Source organism: Hakea prostrata, chromosome 7 (assembly GCF_041222555.1).
Source record: "Hakea prostrata isolate BN-2017 chromosome 7, UWA_Hpros_2, whole genome shotgun sequence".
Classification (NCBI taxonomy): domain Eukaryota; kingdom Viridiplantae; phylum Streptophyta; class Magnoliopsida; order Proteales; family Proteaceae; genus Hakea; species Hakea prostrata.
In genome coordinates, this window is record NC_142606.1 from 21,173,496 (window position 1) to 21,193,058 (window position 19,563).

General features: G+C 35.8%; 2 protein-coding genes across 2 annotated transcripts; one reads left to right on the top strand and one right to left on the bottom strand.

The window, feature by feature from the left end:
• Positions 1 to 889: 889 nt before the first annotated feature.
• Positions 890 to 9,927, top strand: LOC149010485 (bifunctional 3-dehydroquinate dehydratase/shikimate dehydrogenase, chloroplastic-like). Its single transcript, XM_089161080.1, has 11 exons — positions 890 to 1,109; positions 1,248 to 1,489; positions 2,875 to 2,980; positions 4,055 to 4,273; positions 4,474 to 4,820; positions 5,150 to 5,213; positions 5,352 to 5,460; positions 5,569 to 5,712; positions 7,191 to 7,339; positions 9,051 to 9,213; positions 9,318 to 9,927. The coding sequence occupies exons 2-11, from the start codon at positions 1,272 to 1,274 to the stop codon at positions 9,356 to 9,358; spliced, it is 1,560 nt and encodes a 519-aa protein (XP_089017206.1). The 5' UTR covers positions 890 to 1,109; positions 1,248 to 1,271; the 3' UTR covers positions 9,359 to 9,927.
• A 1,774-nt stretch (positions 9,928 to 11,701) lies between these two features.
• Positions 11,702 to 15,606, bottom strand: LOC149010486 (NAD(P)-binding Rossmann-fold superfamily protein). The gene is given in 4 exon segments (XM_089161081.1): positions 11,702 to 12,542; positions 12,544 to 12,589; positions 15,026 to 15,103; positions 15,334 to 15,606. Coding segments are annotated over 4 exon segments (903 nt in total). The 5' UTR covers positions 15,354 to 15,606; the 3' UTR covers positions 11,702 to 11,783.
• Between the last annotated feature and the right edge of the window lie 3,957 nt (positions 15,607 to 19,563).

The window sequence follows — 19,563 nt, forward strand, 5'->3', positions numbered from 1 at the left end:
TCGTCATATGTTCTAATTGCAAATACAATCAAACTATAATTATATAGACCCACAAAGTACAATATGGCTAAATCCTACACACTCTCTTAGAAAAAGTGGCCTCTGTCTATAAGGATTTCAAAATACTAGTGGAGTTCTTCTTAAACCTGTAAACGTATTGGATTCGGCTCAGATACACTAGTATCTAAATCCGAATCCAAATCAGGTAGCAATTTAGAAAAGGCATCCGAATTTGAATTCAGAACATTATCAAGATTTCGATAATAATTCGATCCGATAAATTATCCAATTATTGATTGGTGATTATCATTTTTTTTTCGATTTCCAATTACTGAGTACCGGTTTCCGAATCCGATTATTAGCCCCTTTTGTAGTGAAAAGTGTTTAATACTTTGCTTTAAATGGATAATTTCGGATTTCAGATTATCGAATTCCCGATTACCGGTTTCCGGTTTCCGAATCTGATTATCATCATTTTTCAGAGAAAAAAATGTTGAATACTTTAGTCTATGCAGATAAATTTTTATTTGAATATTATCCGATCCGATAAACAATTATCCGAATTCAAATCCGGTTGCTTAGTGCACAGATATGGATATTTTTCTGGTAAGAAAAATTTCTAATACGAACACCCTTAAATGAATACGAATGTGAATCCAGAGGTGAAGTTCAGTATCCATTTACAAGTCTAATTCTAACTTTTAGATGTTCTGCTGTTATTTCTAAAAGGAGGATCCTTTAGTAATTTTCCTTTCCTTTGCCTAAAAAATTAATTTTTGTGTTAAAAGCCTTTTACCTTTTAATGATTTTCACTAACTCACCAACCTATTAAAAATTGAAGAAAACAGAAAAAGTTCCTTACACGTCGTTTACCTACACACCTATTCCCTACAGGTTAGGTGCCAATCCGGTCCCGTTATATATGAGCGTCAGTGATGAACTCAGAATTGCCAGACGGTGAGCCCGGTGCGATCACCGACTATCTGGTGCTTCGTAGTTCGGAGCAGTGCTATATTAAGTATTAACTAGCAACTGCAATTCAAACTAAGCTCTCCATCTTTCTTATTCGCCAAAGCTTTGCTGAAATTGAAATCTGACGGAGCATTTCGGTAACACTTCTGTTCAGTCATGGGCCTTCTGGCATAGAATTTCGTTTCTCTACTGAAAAAAAAAAGCATAGTATGTCGTCTCCTTCCAATTTATCGGCTTTATCTCTGGTTAATCGTAGTTTTTGTTGTGAACCACAGGTGGGTTCTACCGATCATCTTCAAATGAGTGGGCGTGGAGGAGTGGGGAAGAAACCCACTTTGTTATGTGCGCCTATAATGGGGCAATCTGTCGATAAGATGCTGAGTGAGATTGGTAAGGCCAAAGACGCTGGTGCTGACCTTGTTGAGGTTCGATTGGATTATCTTAATGACTTCAATCCTCCCCAAGATCTTCAAATTCTCATCAAGCACTCTCCTTTGCCTACTCTCATCACTTACAGGTGCAGCTAATATATTGGATTGTTCTTCTGTGGGTTTTCTGTTTCTGCGAATCTCTAACTCTGTCATATACTAGTTACTGAATTGCGAAATGTTGAAAGGGATTTGGAATTGGCAATTTTGAATGCCTTTTACCATGAGAAAATTTTAGGTTGCGTTTGTTTATATTCAGTAGACGGTGTCTGTCTGCAGGACCCAAAATTTTTATCAGAACGACCACTAGGCTGATGAGCCTGCTGAAATTTTGATAACTAATCACCGGGGCAACACTGGTTGCTTCAGTGCGTAGACGAATTTACACACCATATTGAGTTCTATTTTTGTGGTTCGAACTCCCTTGTTTCTGTTCTTGCATTTGGTTTTAGAATCCCCAATTTCAATTTGAAAACTATGTGAATTCCTTAAATCAGTTTTACTAGGCAGTATAACAAAACTAATTGCACCAGTGACTTTATTTTAAACCTATAAGTGAAGGGTTTTTTTCTTTCTTTTTTTTTGGGTGAACACCCAATTGCTCAGTTGGTAGTGGCTTGCCAGTTGAAGTGAATGACCCTGGAGATTTTGATCCCATCATTTAATCATATGAAAGAAACAAGAATCTTAATGATTTCTCAAGTATCTTATGTAACTGGTTACACATTGAGGGGTTGCAGTTGAGCCATTAGACAATGCTCTCCTGTGGAGAATGAAGGGCTGATGACTTTTCCTCATTAGTAAATCAGAGATCTATTTGTCAGATATTAACAAATTCAGTTTAGTGTTCATGGCTCTTAGCAAGGTGATGTAATCACATTTAATTTTGGTTTTTCTTTTACTTTAACATCAATTTGATTGCATTGCACTGTGCATTCTATTTTGTCAGTGATCTTGAAAATATTAAAAACTTTGGTACTTTGAATCCTTGGCTCTTGTTATTTTATTCCAATACAACAGTGTTAAAGCAATGAAAACAGTAGATGTAGAAACATGAAAATTAGACAGACCCATGGGTTGTTACCAAAAATTAACCTGGGCTAAGTTTCAATAAGACAACAATTAATGTCTTTAACAGTGTACAGACATCAGTATGCGTTCTGGAGGTATATTTTATTGTAGTGTTGCTTTTCCCCCCCAGAAATAGTCTAGTGAATCAGCTCCATATCTCGAATAATTCTTCAATGTTCCAATCTTTCAAATGATGACATTCACTCTGCTTTGACAAGTCATACCGTGATGCTTGAGAGGCTTGCCTTCCTTTGATGTTACTGATGTTCAATTGATTTCTTCTCATGTTATTTGATCAATCAAGGCAAAGTGTATTTCTTCCAATCTGAAGGAGGAATTCACATTTGAAAATCTTCATGTAGCAGAATCTTACATCTAAGCTTTAATTTAATTTCTTTTGCAGACCTAAATGGGAAGGTGGTCAGTATGAAGGGGATGAAGCACGAAGATTGGATGCACTTAGGCTGGCCATGGAACTGGGGGCTGATTACATTGATGTTGAGCTTGAGGTTACCTTCTCATTTACATGGCTCAAATAATTTCGATCTTCAAACGGCATCCTTTTTTTGTTTTGGAAATTGGGGGAGAGGGGATTGACGGCACCATCTTTCAGTGCTAGTGGGCATTTGCTTGTTTACATTTCTTGTTCTTCCACTCCCGTATAGTCTCTGACTTCCTTAGAGTAGATACAAAAGGAAACGGCAATTTGCTGTATTTTGTTGTTTTTGTTTTGACATATTTTTGCTCTGTCGGAAATTAGAGAGTTTTTTGACAGGATGGGTAACTCTGCAAATGTCTATCAAATTCTCCAGAACTTTGCACAGCAAGTCTATTGATATATGCCTTGGTCACATTGATGTACTTTGTGTCTTTGCCTCTACTACCACAATGACCTATCCCTCTCCTCTGAACCTTGAAATGTGCCAAGAAAACCAGTATCAAGGGCAGGGCAATAGCTGTTTAAAGCTAAGGCTAAATCATCCTTAGAAGATGAGGACAATCTAGCATCTCGTCATACATTACTTTTTGATTTTTCATAGTTTACATGAAGTGTAGTCTTGAGAAGTGGATCTTTGGAATTGTATTTTGTATCAAGTTATAACATTTTATTGAAGACCTATAAGGAACTAACTTTAGAACAACTTATTGTGGTCTAACATGTGCAGCATTAACCTGTGGATCAATCTGGATTCCATGTCCCCCCCCCCCCCCCCTCTTTCTTTCCCTTGCACACAATCCTCTTCCCCTCAACTTTTCTTCTTCAGTGGCTAATTTCATTGATCCTGCCACTAGAACCAAGAAGTTGGCTATGGTGGCCACCCAAGTGTGCATACATGATCCTCTCCATTCCTTTTTCATTCCATAGAAGCACTTATTCTTTCGAATTGTCCACTTGTTTAAATATATGAGCAATGAATATTACTGTATTGAAAATTGTGAGTGAATGTTTGTAAAAGTAGTTAAATCTCACAATAACTGCTATTCATTTGCCAATGATCTTTGGATGAGTAGTTCTTGTATGGAAATATGCTTTGGAAATTCCAAATGTCAAGTTATCATAACTCTGATTTTCACAAATGAAGGTTGCTCATGAATTCCTAAGTTCTATCTCTGGAAGGAAACCTGAAAATTTCAAAGTCATTGTCTCATCCCACAACTATCAAAATACTCCATCAGTTGAAGATATTGCAAACCTTGTAGCTAGTATTCAAGCTACTGGAGCTGACATAGTAAAAATTGCTACAACTGCCTTGGATATCACGGATGTTGAACGCATGTTCCAAATAACTGCCCATTCCCAAGTAAGTACTTAGTACTAAATATAGTATCAGTTCTTTATGATCTTAGAACAAGAACCTCTCCTTGGAGCTTTACTAAAATATTTATGGGGGAAAAGAAATGAAACTTTTGATTTTTGTGCTTCTGAGAATTCATTATGAATTTAGATGCTCTATGCCATAATTTTATCACTTTGCGAATGACGCACGAAATGAAATTTCAGGTTCCAATAATTGGGCTGGTTATGGGCGAAAGGGGTTTGATATCACGATTACTCTCCCCAAAATTCGGTGGATATCTCACTTTTGGTACAATTGAGGCAGGAATTGTTTCTGCTCCTGGGCAACCAACACTCAAGGATCTGTTGACTATGTACAATTTCAGACAGTTGGGACCTGACACAAAAGTATTTGGAATTATTGGCAATCCTGTGGGGCACAGCAAATCACCTATTATTTATAATGAAGCATTTAAAGCAGTTGGTTTTAATGGAATTTATGTTCCATTATTGATTGATGATGTTGGGAAATTTTTCGACGTCTTCTCGTCCTCTGATTTTGCAGGATTCAGGTCTAATCCCCTCATGTTCCTTAGAGCAACTTAAATGTAGCTTAGATGATTAATTGAAGTGCTACTGCTGCTCTCTAAATAAAAGTCACTATTTGTAATCTCTCTTGTTTTTGTCATGATAATGTTTGATGGGAAGGGTTCATTATTTCTTTCTATTAATTTTCTTTTATGGTTTTGCTGGTTACTGGGTATTCTATGTTTATGTTTAATAGAATAGATTTGCTTCATGGTTTTCTTTTTAGTTTCTGGGAGGATGCAATTTCAAAAAGAAATCATTTCTGTGAAGATGAGTACTAATACTTTCTTCTCCCCATTATTTAATTGCGCAGCTGTACAATTCCTCACAAAGAAGATGCACTTAAACGCTGCGATGAGGTTGATCCTGTTGCCAAGGTAATTTGAACAGATGATTGATCATTTGATCATCTAGACATTTAGATTTTTTTATTTTTTTTTTAAATCTTGTAGGGGAGTTTACTATCTTTCAGATGTCAGATCTGATTTATTTGTTATGCTGACAAATCCTTTCAGGCTATTGGAGCTGTTAATTGCATTATTAGGAGCCCAAGCGATGGAAAGCTAATTGGTTACAACACAGACTATGTTGGTGCAATTACTGCCATAGAGGATGCATTAAGAGGTTTTATTTATTTATTATTATTTCTTTTTATGTTTTACATGCTATTGGAGGATTATATATGGAGCATATTGCTTAAAGGTGCCTGGGGATCTAATCTTCCCTCTACAGGTTCTCATACTACAAACAACTCAAGTGGTTCACCCTTAGCTGGTAAATTGTTTGTAGTCATTGGAGCTGGTGGTGCTGGTAAGGCTCTTGCTTATGGTGCAAAGGAGAAAGGAGCAAGAGTGGTAATTGCTAATCGGACTTTAGGTACGATTATTATTATTATTTTATTTTTTTTGGTGGGGGGGGGGGGGTAAATAGGTACTATAAAATTCAGAATGCCTGATACCAAGTGAGAATTCATTAGAAAATTTTCCTTCTTTTCCCAGCTTCGCATATTTAATTGCATCTTTAGTCTTTGACTCAGAGATTTATCACTGTAAATCCATAATCCAGACTTGCAGGCTTTACTATGAAGCCGGGGGAAAGTGAACCCTTGATATATCATCACATGTGATTTTACTTGCTATCCAAGGACCCCACTTAGAATCAAATCTATGCCCTTTTTTCGGACTAGAAGTAGATGCAAAAAAAAAAAATTTAAATAAAAGAAATTATAATGAATTTTTGAGAAGTATAATGTACAAGAACTCGTGAGAAAAAAATAACGTAATATACTCTTTACAGTTCCTTCCATTTTTTTTTATATTAATATCTCTCATCATGCTTTGAATATTCTTTTGACCTTTTAAGTGGAATTTGCATGCTCAGAAACCTAGTGCTACTGCTACCTGACCATATGAAGCTTAAATTCATTCCAAAAAACAAAATCATAATACAAATCCCTGTTTTTTGGTGTTTGTATTTCAGTGTTGTATGATATGCTCTGTAATTTCTTTGGAAGTATTTTATAGGGGGCAAATAAAAAAGCATGGAAAACAAGGCATTAGTGGTTATGATATTTAATATTATGCCACGCTTTTTCTTGAAATTTTGTAATATGTTGATCCTTGTGTTAAAACTTGAAACACGTCACAGTGAGTTCCTTCTTTTTGCTGGCTTTTTTTGTTTTCCATTTTGTTTTTCTGTGGGTTGTTGAAGACTGGTTATTTTCTTTGGGGGGCGGGAAGAGTGAGAGAGAAGTTCTTCATAGACACCAACCTTGAGTCCTTGAGTAAGTTTTTGGAAAGTTGTTTTTAAATTTCAATTGTTGGTCAATAGTTTCACCTATATAAATTATTCCAACTTCTATTTTTGGTTTTAAATTTGTCTGTCTGTGTCGTATGTTCAATGTTTATTTTATAGATGTCTTTGTTTAATCTCCACTGAACTATCATGTAACACATCATTGCTGTAAAACCCACTTTGACCTGTTTGGCAGGATACACTTGTCTCAACCAAAACTACCCAAATAGCCATACCCTTTTACTTGGAGTTTGGCCAATCAGAGAATAATTATTTTTTTGTGATCAAGAAGAGTTAAAATCAAGGCCTTCTAGAAAAAGAGAGAATGATACTAACCAACGTGCCATAGCTTGTTTGGTATATTATATAGTGATCTGGTTTGACCTTGTCAACTCATGGTCGGGCTCTTCAACCAAGTAGTCGAGACACAAAATGCATGAAGCCTAAGAATAAAATCCCCCCAGGTTTCTACCATGATGGTGACAGGGCTGCATATTTCTATTGAATGTTGACTTCATTTATCATCTGTGAGTGATCTGTTCTTCTCTCTTGATTACAAGAGCGAGCTAAAGAAATAGCCGAGCTGATTGGAGGACAAGCTATATCTATAGCTGAATTAGAAGATTTCAGTCCAGAGAATGGGATGGTTCTTGCAAATACAACGTCTATTGGAATGCAGCCAAAAGTAGATTTGACACCCATACCCAAGGTTTGTTTCTGGACTACTCTTTTCCGTATTCTTCATACTTCACAGTTTTCTTGGGCTAGTTAGCAATACGGATATTCTGAAAGTAGATTTGACACCCATACCCAAGGTTTGTTTCTGGACTACTCTTTTCCGCATTCTGCATAATTCACAGTTTTCTTGGGCTATGTTAGCAATACAGATATTCTGTAGTCATGTTTCTTCTATATTAAGTATATGAGAAAATCCTGGGTTAATTTATGCAAGCACATAAAAGGGTGGTAAGGGGTGGGGGATGGCATTTGGGTGAATAAGCTAGTGTGTCCTCCACTATGCACTCCACTTAAATGCATCCAACTACTGTTTTATAGACTTTTTTACTTATTTAATGTTGGGGTAATTGTATTACAAATTCCACAAAACACAATAATGAAATTGCAATACAATTGAAAGATGAAGATCCTTAGCCGGAGAGCTTGATGTTGCGATTGAACGAACCACCGATGAATGAGGTTGAATCACACCTTGAGTGTTGTCTTCAAGGTAATTGATGCACCCTGCTACCAAGGGTTCTTCCCACCTCTACCTCCAAGATAAAGCAACCTCCAACTAGAAGATGAGGTAATTCTTCTAGTCCCTTCAAGGAGCCAAAGGCTAGAGCACAACACTTAGACAAATTCAAAGGAAGAAACTTTTAAAATAAGTAACAAATAATGCAAGTGTGAGGAGTGTCTCTATTACACACCACATGCAAGGAGGGGTTGGGTTTATATAGGCCCAAACCACACCTTACACCCCTTGAGATTCTCAAGGCAATGAATTGGGTCATTGAATCACAATGACTCACCTCCTCACAAGGGGGAGAATCAATGGGCTTGTCCCTCCTCCATTAATGTGAATAAATCACCTTGACCAAACCTCCCCACTACTTGGAGAAGTAACTCTCATATTCACCTCTATTTAATCCATTCAATAACCTTAACCCCACTCATGGTAATGACCATGAATGATCATGAAGTTGAAATGAGAATTGAAGGTCAATAGTTCCTACAAGTAAGCCCGCCTCATCATCATGATCAAGACCTTTAACACCCATGATCAATGTCATGAAGAGCCTCATAACCAAGGTTATGAAGGGCCTCCGTTACTCATGGGTGCCTCATTACCAACCTTACCTCATGGGTCCCACACATTAACAAAACAATTAAATAAAAGAAATGCAAAGACTAATTTTGAAACTTAATGTAGATTTTAATAAAAAACCTAACATTTAAACTTTTATACTTGTGTATAATTTGAAACATTGATCATGAATTCATGATTACTCGATGTTGTGGACTGGTCCACCAATTTTATTGGGCAACCAACTGAAAAGTAGAAGTTGTGAAAGGCATGACGGAGAGAGTTTAGATGCAAACATTACCAAATTCTGCTTGCTGAAAGATAGGTTCAGAGATTTAGGCAGGAATTGGTTTTTTCTAATGGCTGTGTCACTACCAGTCTTACCATTTACAAGGAATGGTACAGAACCCTTATCTGATATTGGTTGGCCGGGATTATGGGATTACCCTATCTGATGTATGATGCATCAAAGTAAAGAAAACTAACTTGTGCAAACTTTGTGAGCAAGTTCCTTGCTTGTCATGGTACAAGCATTAACTTTGCATGCTTCTCTATTGGTCTGTTCATCTGGGAAAAATGGCTAGACAAGTGAATGGATGATATGTTAATGCAGCGAGCTCTGAGCTCTTACTCCCTGGTTTTTGATGCTGTTTACACACCAAAAATGACACGACTCCTGAGAGAAGCAAAAGAGTCTGGTGCCATTATTGTTTCAGGGGTGGAGATGTTCATTGGACAGGCATACGAACAATATGAAAGGTTCACAAATTTGCCTGGTAAGCTGGAACAAGAATCTCTCTTTGGAAAATTTATCTTTTGATCTCTTTTTGTATCCAGCCCTAGTTCTTTAGTTGATTCCTTTATCATTCTCCAAGTGCAGCACCCAAGAAACTGTTCAGGGAAATCATGGCGAGATACTGAATGCCTTGCATATCTTGTTTGATGGTGTCATTGCAGCTGGAGCCCTTTTTGACTGTTGTTTGTTCAATTATGGTTTCCGTAGTAATTGTAAGTTTCCCTCTGTTGTATCATCTATTCACCTGGTCCCATCTCCAACCCTCAGGTTGCCTTTGTTTGCTGGAATAAAGGTGGGGTGAGAAAAAATGGGTGGGAAAATTCTTGAAAAGAGTGTAGATTTTTTACTTTTTCCTTAAATCCCAAAATGGTAGAGTGTTTGGTTGCTTGGGGTGGGAAAGTGGGAGACTGATAGTTTTCTTTGTCTCTGTGGGAAGAAGCATTTTTGTTTTAATGGTAAAGGAAAGATAAAGAATCTTTATGTTGAAGAAAGTCAACTTGGTCCTTTTTCTTGTGTTTTTCTGTTCGTATAGGAAACACATTCATAATAGTCATTGATGAAATGGTGGAGAAGTGTAAATTGGAGCTCTACTAGCACCGTAAATTTAGTGCTTTTAAGCTCTTAAATTGCAGGAAATGGAGATGTACAGTTGAAATGGTGTTTTCAGATGATTAAACACGCACAAGAGATTCCTAACCCTTCAGAACACAGAATCCTAACCCTTTCATTTCTAATAAACTCAAAATCTTACAACATGAAACTTAAAATCTATCGGTACAAAGACCAGTTGGATTATCTGTAACGCCCCGATTCCCAATATGGGAAATTAGGTCGATACTTAACCCAAGAACCGGTTTTTCCTTAGGTAGTGAACCAATCGTGATAAAATATACCAGAAATTAAACTCAAAGAATTTAGAATATTTAAGCAGCGGAAGTCTATTGTAATAAACTAAAATATTTTCATTATTCTAAAATATCCAAAATAAAAGGGTTCGACTATTACATTTATCAAGTAGAACATTTCACACCAGTTACATAATTATTTAAATATAGATAAAAAAATATATTTTATGTCTTTAACAAATAATATATGAATGAGGTTCATCAGCAATATGGACTTCTTCTGTATCACGACCCAATTCTTCAAAGTCATGCCCTACACATTCACCATCTGGAGAAAAATATTGGGTAAGTTTCGAAAAACTTAGCAAGATCAAATCCAGCAAGATATCGACATGTTTGAAATAATGTATCGAAATAATACAAAAAAAAAATACAATGAAATGAAATAAATAATGCAATAATGCTAATACACAAAATGATTATTTATCTTTTTTGGAAACAATACGATGCCCCATGCCGTTACATGGCCTGCACACGTTATACAGCCATGATATGTGTGTTGATCCCTCCAGTGTTATCATGGGTTTTCCCAATAGGAAAGGATGAAGATTGATCCACACCATTACGTGGCTGCGCGCGTTACACAGCTTTATCAACCCATTCAATTCTCTATCGGACCATGATAAATGGAAAAGTTTATGTCTTCTTCTTATTATGCAATATGCAATGCAATGCCAAATCTTAATATTCATAGAAATTTATAAAAGACAATAAATCAAACATATAGATATAATGTAGGATTTGTAATATAGATCAAACAATACAATGAGTCAAGTTAGTAGATATACATAAATGATTCTCACTTGCAATATATCAAGATAAAATACATTATTTCCAACTATAGATAATATGAAGAATTATTACTTAAAATTTATATCAAATAAAATACAACATATCAAATACACAATTATTCAAACAAGTGGATATATTGCAAGATTATCACTTGCCTTCACGATAGATTCAATATCAAAATATTGCAATGTTTTGAGCGGTCCAATAAAACACAAACTAGGACAAACGATTACAGTGAACGGATTTAGTTTAAAATCAAAAGAAATTTAGAAATTCTTATTGATTTTAGAGAGAAATGAACTCTCTTTCTCTCTCTCTCTCTCCCTTCTTTGGAAAAATTTCTCCCCCTATTTATATGCAAGAAAATTCATAATAACAATCAAGTAAATTAATAAAACTTAAAGTATGATAAATTCTTAAGTGATTAACTATTCTTAATATACATAAATTCATTTATTATATTATATTTTAACTCTTAACGTATTTTGTTTCTTAAGTTTACAAAATAATGAAGTGTTAAGTTTCTTAAAGTATAAAAATGTTCAAGATCTATTAAGCTAACGATCATAACAAATATTTAACTGATATATTATTTATTAGTTTAGTATTTGAGTTTATTTAAGTATTATAAATTGAATAATAAAAAGAAAAAGAAATGATTAATTCAATTGTGATTTGATTTCCTTATTTTCATTAAATAATTAATTTATCAATATTATTATTATCTTTTTAAACAAATGGTAATTACTATAAAACAAAATAACTAAAAGATATAATATATGATTATTTAATGAAAATTGACCAAAATACCCTTAGTAAAATCTAGGGGTATTGAAAAGCAGAATTATCTTCCTTATCTTCCAAAAGTGGATGGTACCGGAAGTCCGAGGGGCTTGTTTGAGGTGAAACCACCATCCACAACCAGATTATGACCGCTCACATACTTGGCATCGTCAGAAACTAGATAGACAACCGCATTAGCTATATCTTGAACATCACAATTAGCCCCAGCCAGAGCTCCCGAACCATGAACGATCTCAACAAGTCTTTCCGCATCAACGCCTGGATATATCTTCACCATCTCATCCATCACAAACGGTGTTGGAATCGCGAACGGAGAGATGCAATTCACTCGTATCCCATACCTAGAAAGCTCGGCTGCTGCAGATTTAACCATTCCCACCACAGCAAACTTAGAGATACTGTAAGCATGTGGCGCTAAGCCTCCAATGACCCCTGCGACGCTAGCAGTGCAGAGGATACTGCCGGAACGGCGTGGAATCATGACACGAGCTGCTTGCTTGATCCCTGCGATGATACCTCGAACATTGATGTTCATAACTTTGTCAAAATCTGAGAGATCGAGATCGATGATGCTGGGAGGAGTGTGACCTGAGATGCCCGCATTGTTGTACATAATGTCGAGATTACCGTATTCGGAGATGGCGAAGTCGACGGCGGCGGACACATCGGATTCTTTGGTTACATTGCAAGGAAAGAATGTAGCATCAGGTGCGAGCTTTGCCGCTGTTTCTTGGCCGAGTTCTTGCTGGATGTCGGCGATCACCACTTTGGCTCCATTTTTTACGAACTCAGTTGCAGTTGCTTTGCCAGATTCCACTTGCTGCCCCGGTGATCAGCGCCACTTTGCCTTCCAACCTGCTGTTTGTTAATAAACAACCAGGAAGCACATCACCACTCACCATCAAAGCATAAACCATGGATGAAACCATGAACATCATCAACTTTTGAGTTTGAATAATGGCACATGTGAGATATCGGTTGAGCTTCAGCGCTGACGGGCGAGATGAGATCAACTTGAGCGAGATTTCGATCTCAACCGTGCCGTCCATTTCAGTTTCCAACACTTCTGAAATGGACATCAAGATTTGATCTCGACCGTCAGCAGCACATGTTGTGCATTAAATGCGCAGCATTGAAGTTTGGGCGGTGAGAGATTGCCCTGGAGAGAGGGCACCTGGCTTCTATAAACCCGCAGGACTGTCCGCCTAGGTCACCTCGACTGTCTGATGCCAAAATTTCCTTGAAGATCGATTGAGATCTTTTGAAAACAACGAACAGTCCAGATTTGATCTCGATTGAAATTTCGCCATCAAACGGCCAAAATGACTTGCTAAACCAAGACATAAGTTTTTTACCTTACCATCAAAGGGGTAGTCACCTTACCATCAAAGGGGTAGTTCATCGGGAATGATCGACACCACTTTGAACGAGAGGTGGAATTTATGGAATCCAAAAAGGCATTAGTGAACCTTACCATCAAAGGGTTGGTCCGTCGATGATGATCGACAACACTTCTCTCTTTCTTTCTCTCGGTATATATAATAACCTCCATCAAAGGGTTGGTCCATCGATAATGATCGACAACACTTCTCTCTTTCTCTCTCTCTCTCTCTCAGTATATATAATAACCTCCATTCCCAATATATATAAAATCACTAGTTCTAAAAAATATATATAAATATATTCACATATTTTCATATATGTTAAGGACTATTTTACTCTACAATGACCCTTGTAATTGAAAGTTTTGAAACCCATCATGAAGTAGCAAAAAGCTCTCTCTTTTTGAATAATGTTTCCACAAAATTGATTCGAATCTGATTTTCGACCTTTGGCATCACTCTTTTGATGCTTCTACAAATATGCCTTAGAATCTGTGAACTCTATACCCAGGAATTTCATTCCTTCTTTTTTTTTGTTGCAAAATTTCATTCCTTCCGGATCATAGGTCATAGCAGATGCTCAAATCTGAGTTTCGACGGGGACCATTTTTTGGATTTAAAATTAAAAACAGAAAGAAGAGGAAAAATCCAAAAGGTTAGGAGAAACTCCCTAGTCACTAATTCAAAATGTTGGGATCCACATAAGGCAGACACTAAAGTAACAGCTTTCAGATCATGTCTTACCACCTAAATTCAAGAAAATACTCCACACATTCAAGTGGATATATTTGATCATCAACCTATATTTCTTAGAACTCAAATCCTTGCTAATAAAATAACAAAATAGAACTCAAGTGGGCATTAATTTCAGACCAACATGATTTAGAATCCAATAGTCTCTAGGGTCTCTATTTCTCAATGATGACAAGGTGGACCTCCTCCTAATGTATGGTATCAGGAAGTCAGTGAAAGTTATTGAAAGAACTCGACTCTTTCTCCGTTTATGGTGCGTGGCCGGAAAGGTGGTGGCTTTCGCTCTTTCTCCAAGATTGATCATCTACATGTACTTGCAAATGAAAATACATGTAGAAGCAATCATTCTTTTTCCACCGACAAAATTCAAAAACTCCTTTTGTAATAGCTTAAATGAAGGATCCAAATCCTCTCCATTCCGCATTGCCTTCTGTCTTGTCCATTTGACCATCAGACAAGTGACGCGTGAACTGTGGTTGGTTTCATTTCATCGGATAAAAACTAATTCTGTGTTAGCCATTTCTAAATGGACTGATTCTATTTTAGTCTTTCCACCTATGCAATGGTCAAATGTTGATGACCAAAGATAAAACAAAACAAAGAGAATCTATATTTACCATCAAAGGTCAGTGTAGTTGACAATAGCTAATGCCTCCCGGCGAAGACGGGAATGTATGATTTTTTTATATATGTAATATTCTCGTCCCCTATTTCAAGTTGATATAAAGCATCTTTTTAAAAAATATTGTATTTAAAAAATGAAAACACTCATGTAGGAACTAGCCTGCTAGAATCTAACACTAACCCTAGTATCAGTAGGGAGAGAGGGTGGTGAGTAGTTGCACCAAAAAAAAAAGGCAAGCCTAAACCATAGCCATTATGTCCATAAAAAGAGAATAATATGAGAGAACCTTAAAACTAGGAATACCAAATAAAGGTCTGCAAAAAGGTGATGATAAATACAAATCTGGAAAGAATATCACAAAGAAAACAAGCACGTCAAAACAAAATAGCTAAAGAGTGCAACAAGGAACAAAGGAAGACGTTTCATCTTCCTTTTTACTTCATCAGTGATGAAAATGAAAGTTAGAATTTCAGAAGATAATTATGTATCAAACACTCTAGAAGAGATCAAAATTAACAGAAAGATCCAAACCTTCTTCTTGTCTGAGTTGAGAACCTCTGCTTGTTGAAGTTCCTCGTAGCTACTAGATCTTTTAAAATGGAGAAGTTCCTGCTCTTCCATTTCCACACAACAGGAATAAGAGTTAAGTCTCTCTCTCTATATATATACTTGTCTCTTCATTTCTCAACCAAATGACGGAGAGAAAGTGGAAACACAGAATTTTATGTTAGGAGATAGAACATGAGATCCATTAATATTTCACAAATATAAGCTTGATGTTGTACATCGATCAATACTAATTAAAAGCTTGGAAGAAGAGAAAGGGAAGAGAAACCCACCTGGGTTGGAGCTTGAACATGATTGTTTCCTCTGGAAATAACTTCTATCTGAATTCTGGAATATGGGTTTTATCTGAACAGAGAAACACACACACACAGACACAGAGAAAGAGGTTTGTGTTTCAGGGTTCAGTTAAGAGAACAGAAACAAAAACTGAGACAATACAGTAGTGATACAGGAAGGCAAGCTCGAAAGTCGTGAGGGAAGAAGGAGATGCTTTGAAAAGTTAAAACAAACAGACACAAGTTGCAGAATTTCGATTTCTCCAAGGCCATTAAAATAAGATGAAATGATGGAAGCTGCCAAATTCAATGACAGAACTGTCCTCCCCCACCCACCCTTTGTCTCTCATGACTCATGACTGACTTGTACTTGTGAAACCTCCATGACTGTTACCCGTAAAACCTGGTAATTAGGATGGTAAGTTATTGATTAAATTAAAGTTTATATTAATTAGCTTTTACCAAAAATATGTAACTTTCTTAATCTGTACAGGTATCTGATACAGTGATACTTATCCTTGTAATGGTTTTCCCTTTCTCTTTTCTCCTTTCGGTGATGTTTTCAAATTTCAACTTTTCTCATGCAAATATCAAGAAATTCAAGAATCGAGAAACTCGTTTAAAGTAGTAATGACTATTGCAGCCATCATTAATGAACGCAGCACCGTCAATGAAATCAAATGGTAAATTAAAAGCAAAAGGTTTTATCTTTTATGGAAGGTGTGCTGGGGGAGGGGATAAGCATTCAAATTATGAAGAGAATAGTCAAAGCGTTGGAGCTTGTCTTCAGTTGCGAATCCATGTATTCATAGAACAAAATTCTGTTGAAACTTGTGAAATTTTCAAAAAAATTTTTCATTTTTGGAATTTCAAAATGAAAAATTAAGGGATCGAAAAAATCCCAAGTTTCGATCGAAAAAGTTGAAGTTTCATCAAAACTTGTCAAAACCTCGAAACCTGGCTCACCCAGCTGGACCATCTGGTTCATCAAAAGAAGAAAAAAAATCTCAAATTTCATGAGAAACATGGAAACCTGAGAAACTTGGGAAAAAAATTCGTGAAAACTTAATAAATTTTTTAAAAACTTGGAAAATTTCATAGAGACCTAAGACTTTTTCCTGCAAGTTTTGGAGCTTTTCCAAAGTTTTTTTTTTTTTTTTTTTTTCTTTCATGTTTCCCCAAATACCACAACAAATGCCCCCTCCATCAGGCATTCCCTATCCAAATTGTGTATTACCTCAAACTGGTTATTTTAGGCATGTTGATGACCAGACTTATAAATTTACAGTTGTCGATTATCTTGACAACCATAGGCATAAAATGTCATGGGATATCTATGTCATTGGGGGGGGGAGATGTTCTCATGTTATTCCTAGCTTTGTATTGTAGGTTTTGAGTTAGTTTTTTGAATGTTATGTACTAAGGGCTTGTTTGGTTACGTGAATCCGAGTTCAAATCTCCGGATTCACAAATGGGGATTTTTAGCGACTAGATTCATGATTTGAGATTCACCTTTTTACATTTGTGAATTTGTAGATTTATGGGGTGAGATCCGAGATTTCACCCCTACTATCAAAGCGTTAAACATTTGAATCATAATTCATAATATTTTAAGTAATCTATTTCATTCAAAAAATTCAAGCTAACCAACGCTAATTTTATGACCATGACTCGGAGATTTGAAGTCTATAGATTTGAAATCTTTAGATTTTTAAAATCTACAGACTCAAGTAACCAACCAGGCCCTAAAGTAGTTAAGACTATAGTGTACTTCTTGGACAACTCTACAATGATGTTATGTACATTGAATGACATATCAACATTGATTAATTTTTTTAGCAAAATACAGTCAATGTATTCTTTATACTCTAATTAGCTTAAATGCAAAGTCCTACCCTAAAATACTCCCTAAAACATGTCGACACTTTATATTGAAACTTGCACAAAAAAATCATAAGTTTCCTCGAAATTTCTCAATTTCCTACCTAGGTTTCCCATTTTCACTAGGTCGAAACTTGAGTTTCCCTTGAATTTTTTTCTATGTCAATTTCCACTATTTTCAAAAGAAAGAAGAAAAGGCTTCCCATGTTGTCTTAAGCCTTGCACCTTGCGCCCACTGCCTCACGCTTTCCTTCCAAAAACCCTCTCCCCTAGTCTACTCTTCTTGCATACCCAATGCTTTGCTATAGCAAGCACAAAGATAGACTAAAAAAGGAAAGAGTAACAGGCCGAGACTCTAATTTTGGGAAGTTTCGGATCATTTCACTTAGTTTTGGGGGGTACTTTTTGTTGAAGCTTTTCCCTTTTTGTTTAGTTTCTTACATGCACCCTAACTATGGGCCCACTACAAGAAAATAGGATTTTAGAAGCTTTTGACAAATGCCTCTAATACTTTTAGAGGCATTTTTTATAAATGCTGCATAAATGCCTCTATAGGTCATGTCACAAAAGACCAAGCCTTTTAGAAGCAATTAAAAAATGCCTCTATTTATCATGCTTTAGAGACATTTTTTTAGTAGCATTTGTAAAATGCTCCCAATAGTCTTTTATTACATTTGCAAAATGCCTCTAAAGATTTTATGTTATTGTTAATTTCAACTAAAAAAAGTGTTTTTGAGGCATTTATATTATAAATAGAGCTTTTTTTTTTCTTATCTCATACATTTTTCTTTTTCCTTCCTCTGCTTTGGCTCCACTTCCTGATCACCAAACCTGAAATTAATTTTTTCAAATCATTATTTGTTCACCTACATGGATTCAGTTGTGAAAGATTGCCAATTTCTTCCGGAGAAAAAAAAAAGAAAAGAAAAGAAAAAAGAAAGAAAAACGAAAAAAATAATTGAAAATAAGAAAAATAAGAAGAAGAGAAAAACCAAAAACAAAGATAAGAAGAAAAAAAAAAAAACTAAAAATAAGAGAACCGAAAGGAAAAGAGAAGGGAATGAAAAACAATTCAGTAAACTTACTTGCGTGGAACAGCTCTCAAACAAATAAGATTCTAAAACGAGTCTCAAATGGAGAGCACTTAAGAATGGTCGTGCGATGGAGAAGATAAAAGAAAAGAGATGGGAAATAAATAGATTGTCGAACCTTTGCTTGATATGCCAACCGAATGAGAAATCGTGAGGTAGAGGTTTGATTGGTTTCATTTATTTAGAAACTGATTTCGTGCGGGAATTTGAGAAATTGTAGGGTGGGAACTTTGGGGCTTTTCTTCGTTTCTATTGAATGTGAGATCGTGAAGATAATGAATGCTTCATTTTATTTAGGAACCGATTTCTCACAAGAATAAGAGAGATGCTCTAGGCGAAAATACTTATTAGGGTTTTTTTTTTCCGTTTTATTTTAAGAAACAATATTATTACAAGGGAATTAGGGATTTTTTAAGTTTTTCCTTCTTCGATAGTTTTTTTTAGTAAATTATTTTTATTAAATAGAAACGTGATATTGAGACGTGAAATTCAATAGAGACATTAGGAAAGTATTATTAGGGGCATTTTAAATAGTATGACCCTAAAACTTAACTATTAGGGACATTTTTGTAATTAATGCCTCTAAATAAATTTAAATAGTGACATTTATTAATATTGTCTCTAATATAAAGCATTAGATATAATATTTTATTAATGTCTCTAAAAATATTTTATAAATGCCTCTAAAACCCTATTTTCTTGTAGTGGCCTATACTCATGAGACCCTCCCCCCCCAATGTGTTTATCACGATGGCGTAAACTCCCCACCATTTCCTTGTTCAAAGTTAGAAGAGAATTTTGCAATGAACCAAAATTTTAGCACCAAAGTAAAGCAATGAGATCTTGAAGGAGAGGAGCTCCAAGTTTTATGAACAACATGCTCAAAAGAAGTTTCTTGCACCGAGAAGGCCTCAAACTGAAACGGTTTTTTAGAAGCTAAAAGCTGGACTTCAGTGTTAAAGAGGATAAAGTCAAGATCGGAGGATGATGAAATGATACGGTGAACATGGGATTCAGGGAATAATGCATTACATGCTAGATTAGTGAGACATCTATCAAGTATACCTTCGATTAGACCTGTAAATGGATAGCTGAAATCCGCCTCCGAATTCGCATTTGTATTCGTTTAAGGGTATCCGTATCCGAAAATGTTATTACCGGAAAATATCTGTATCCGTCCGTTAAGCAACAGGATTCGGATTCGGATAATTGCTTATCGGATCGGATAATATTCGGATAAATTTTTATCCGGATA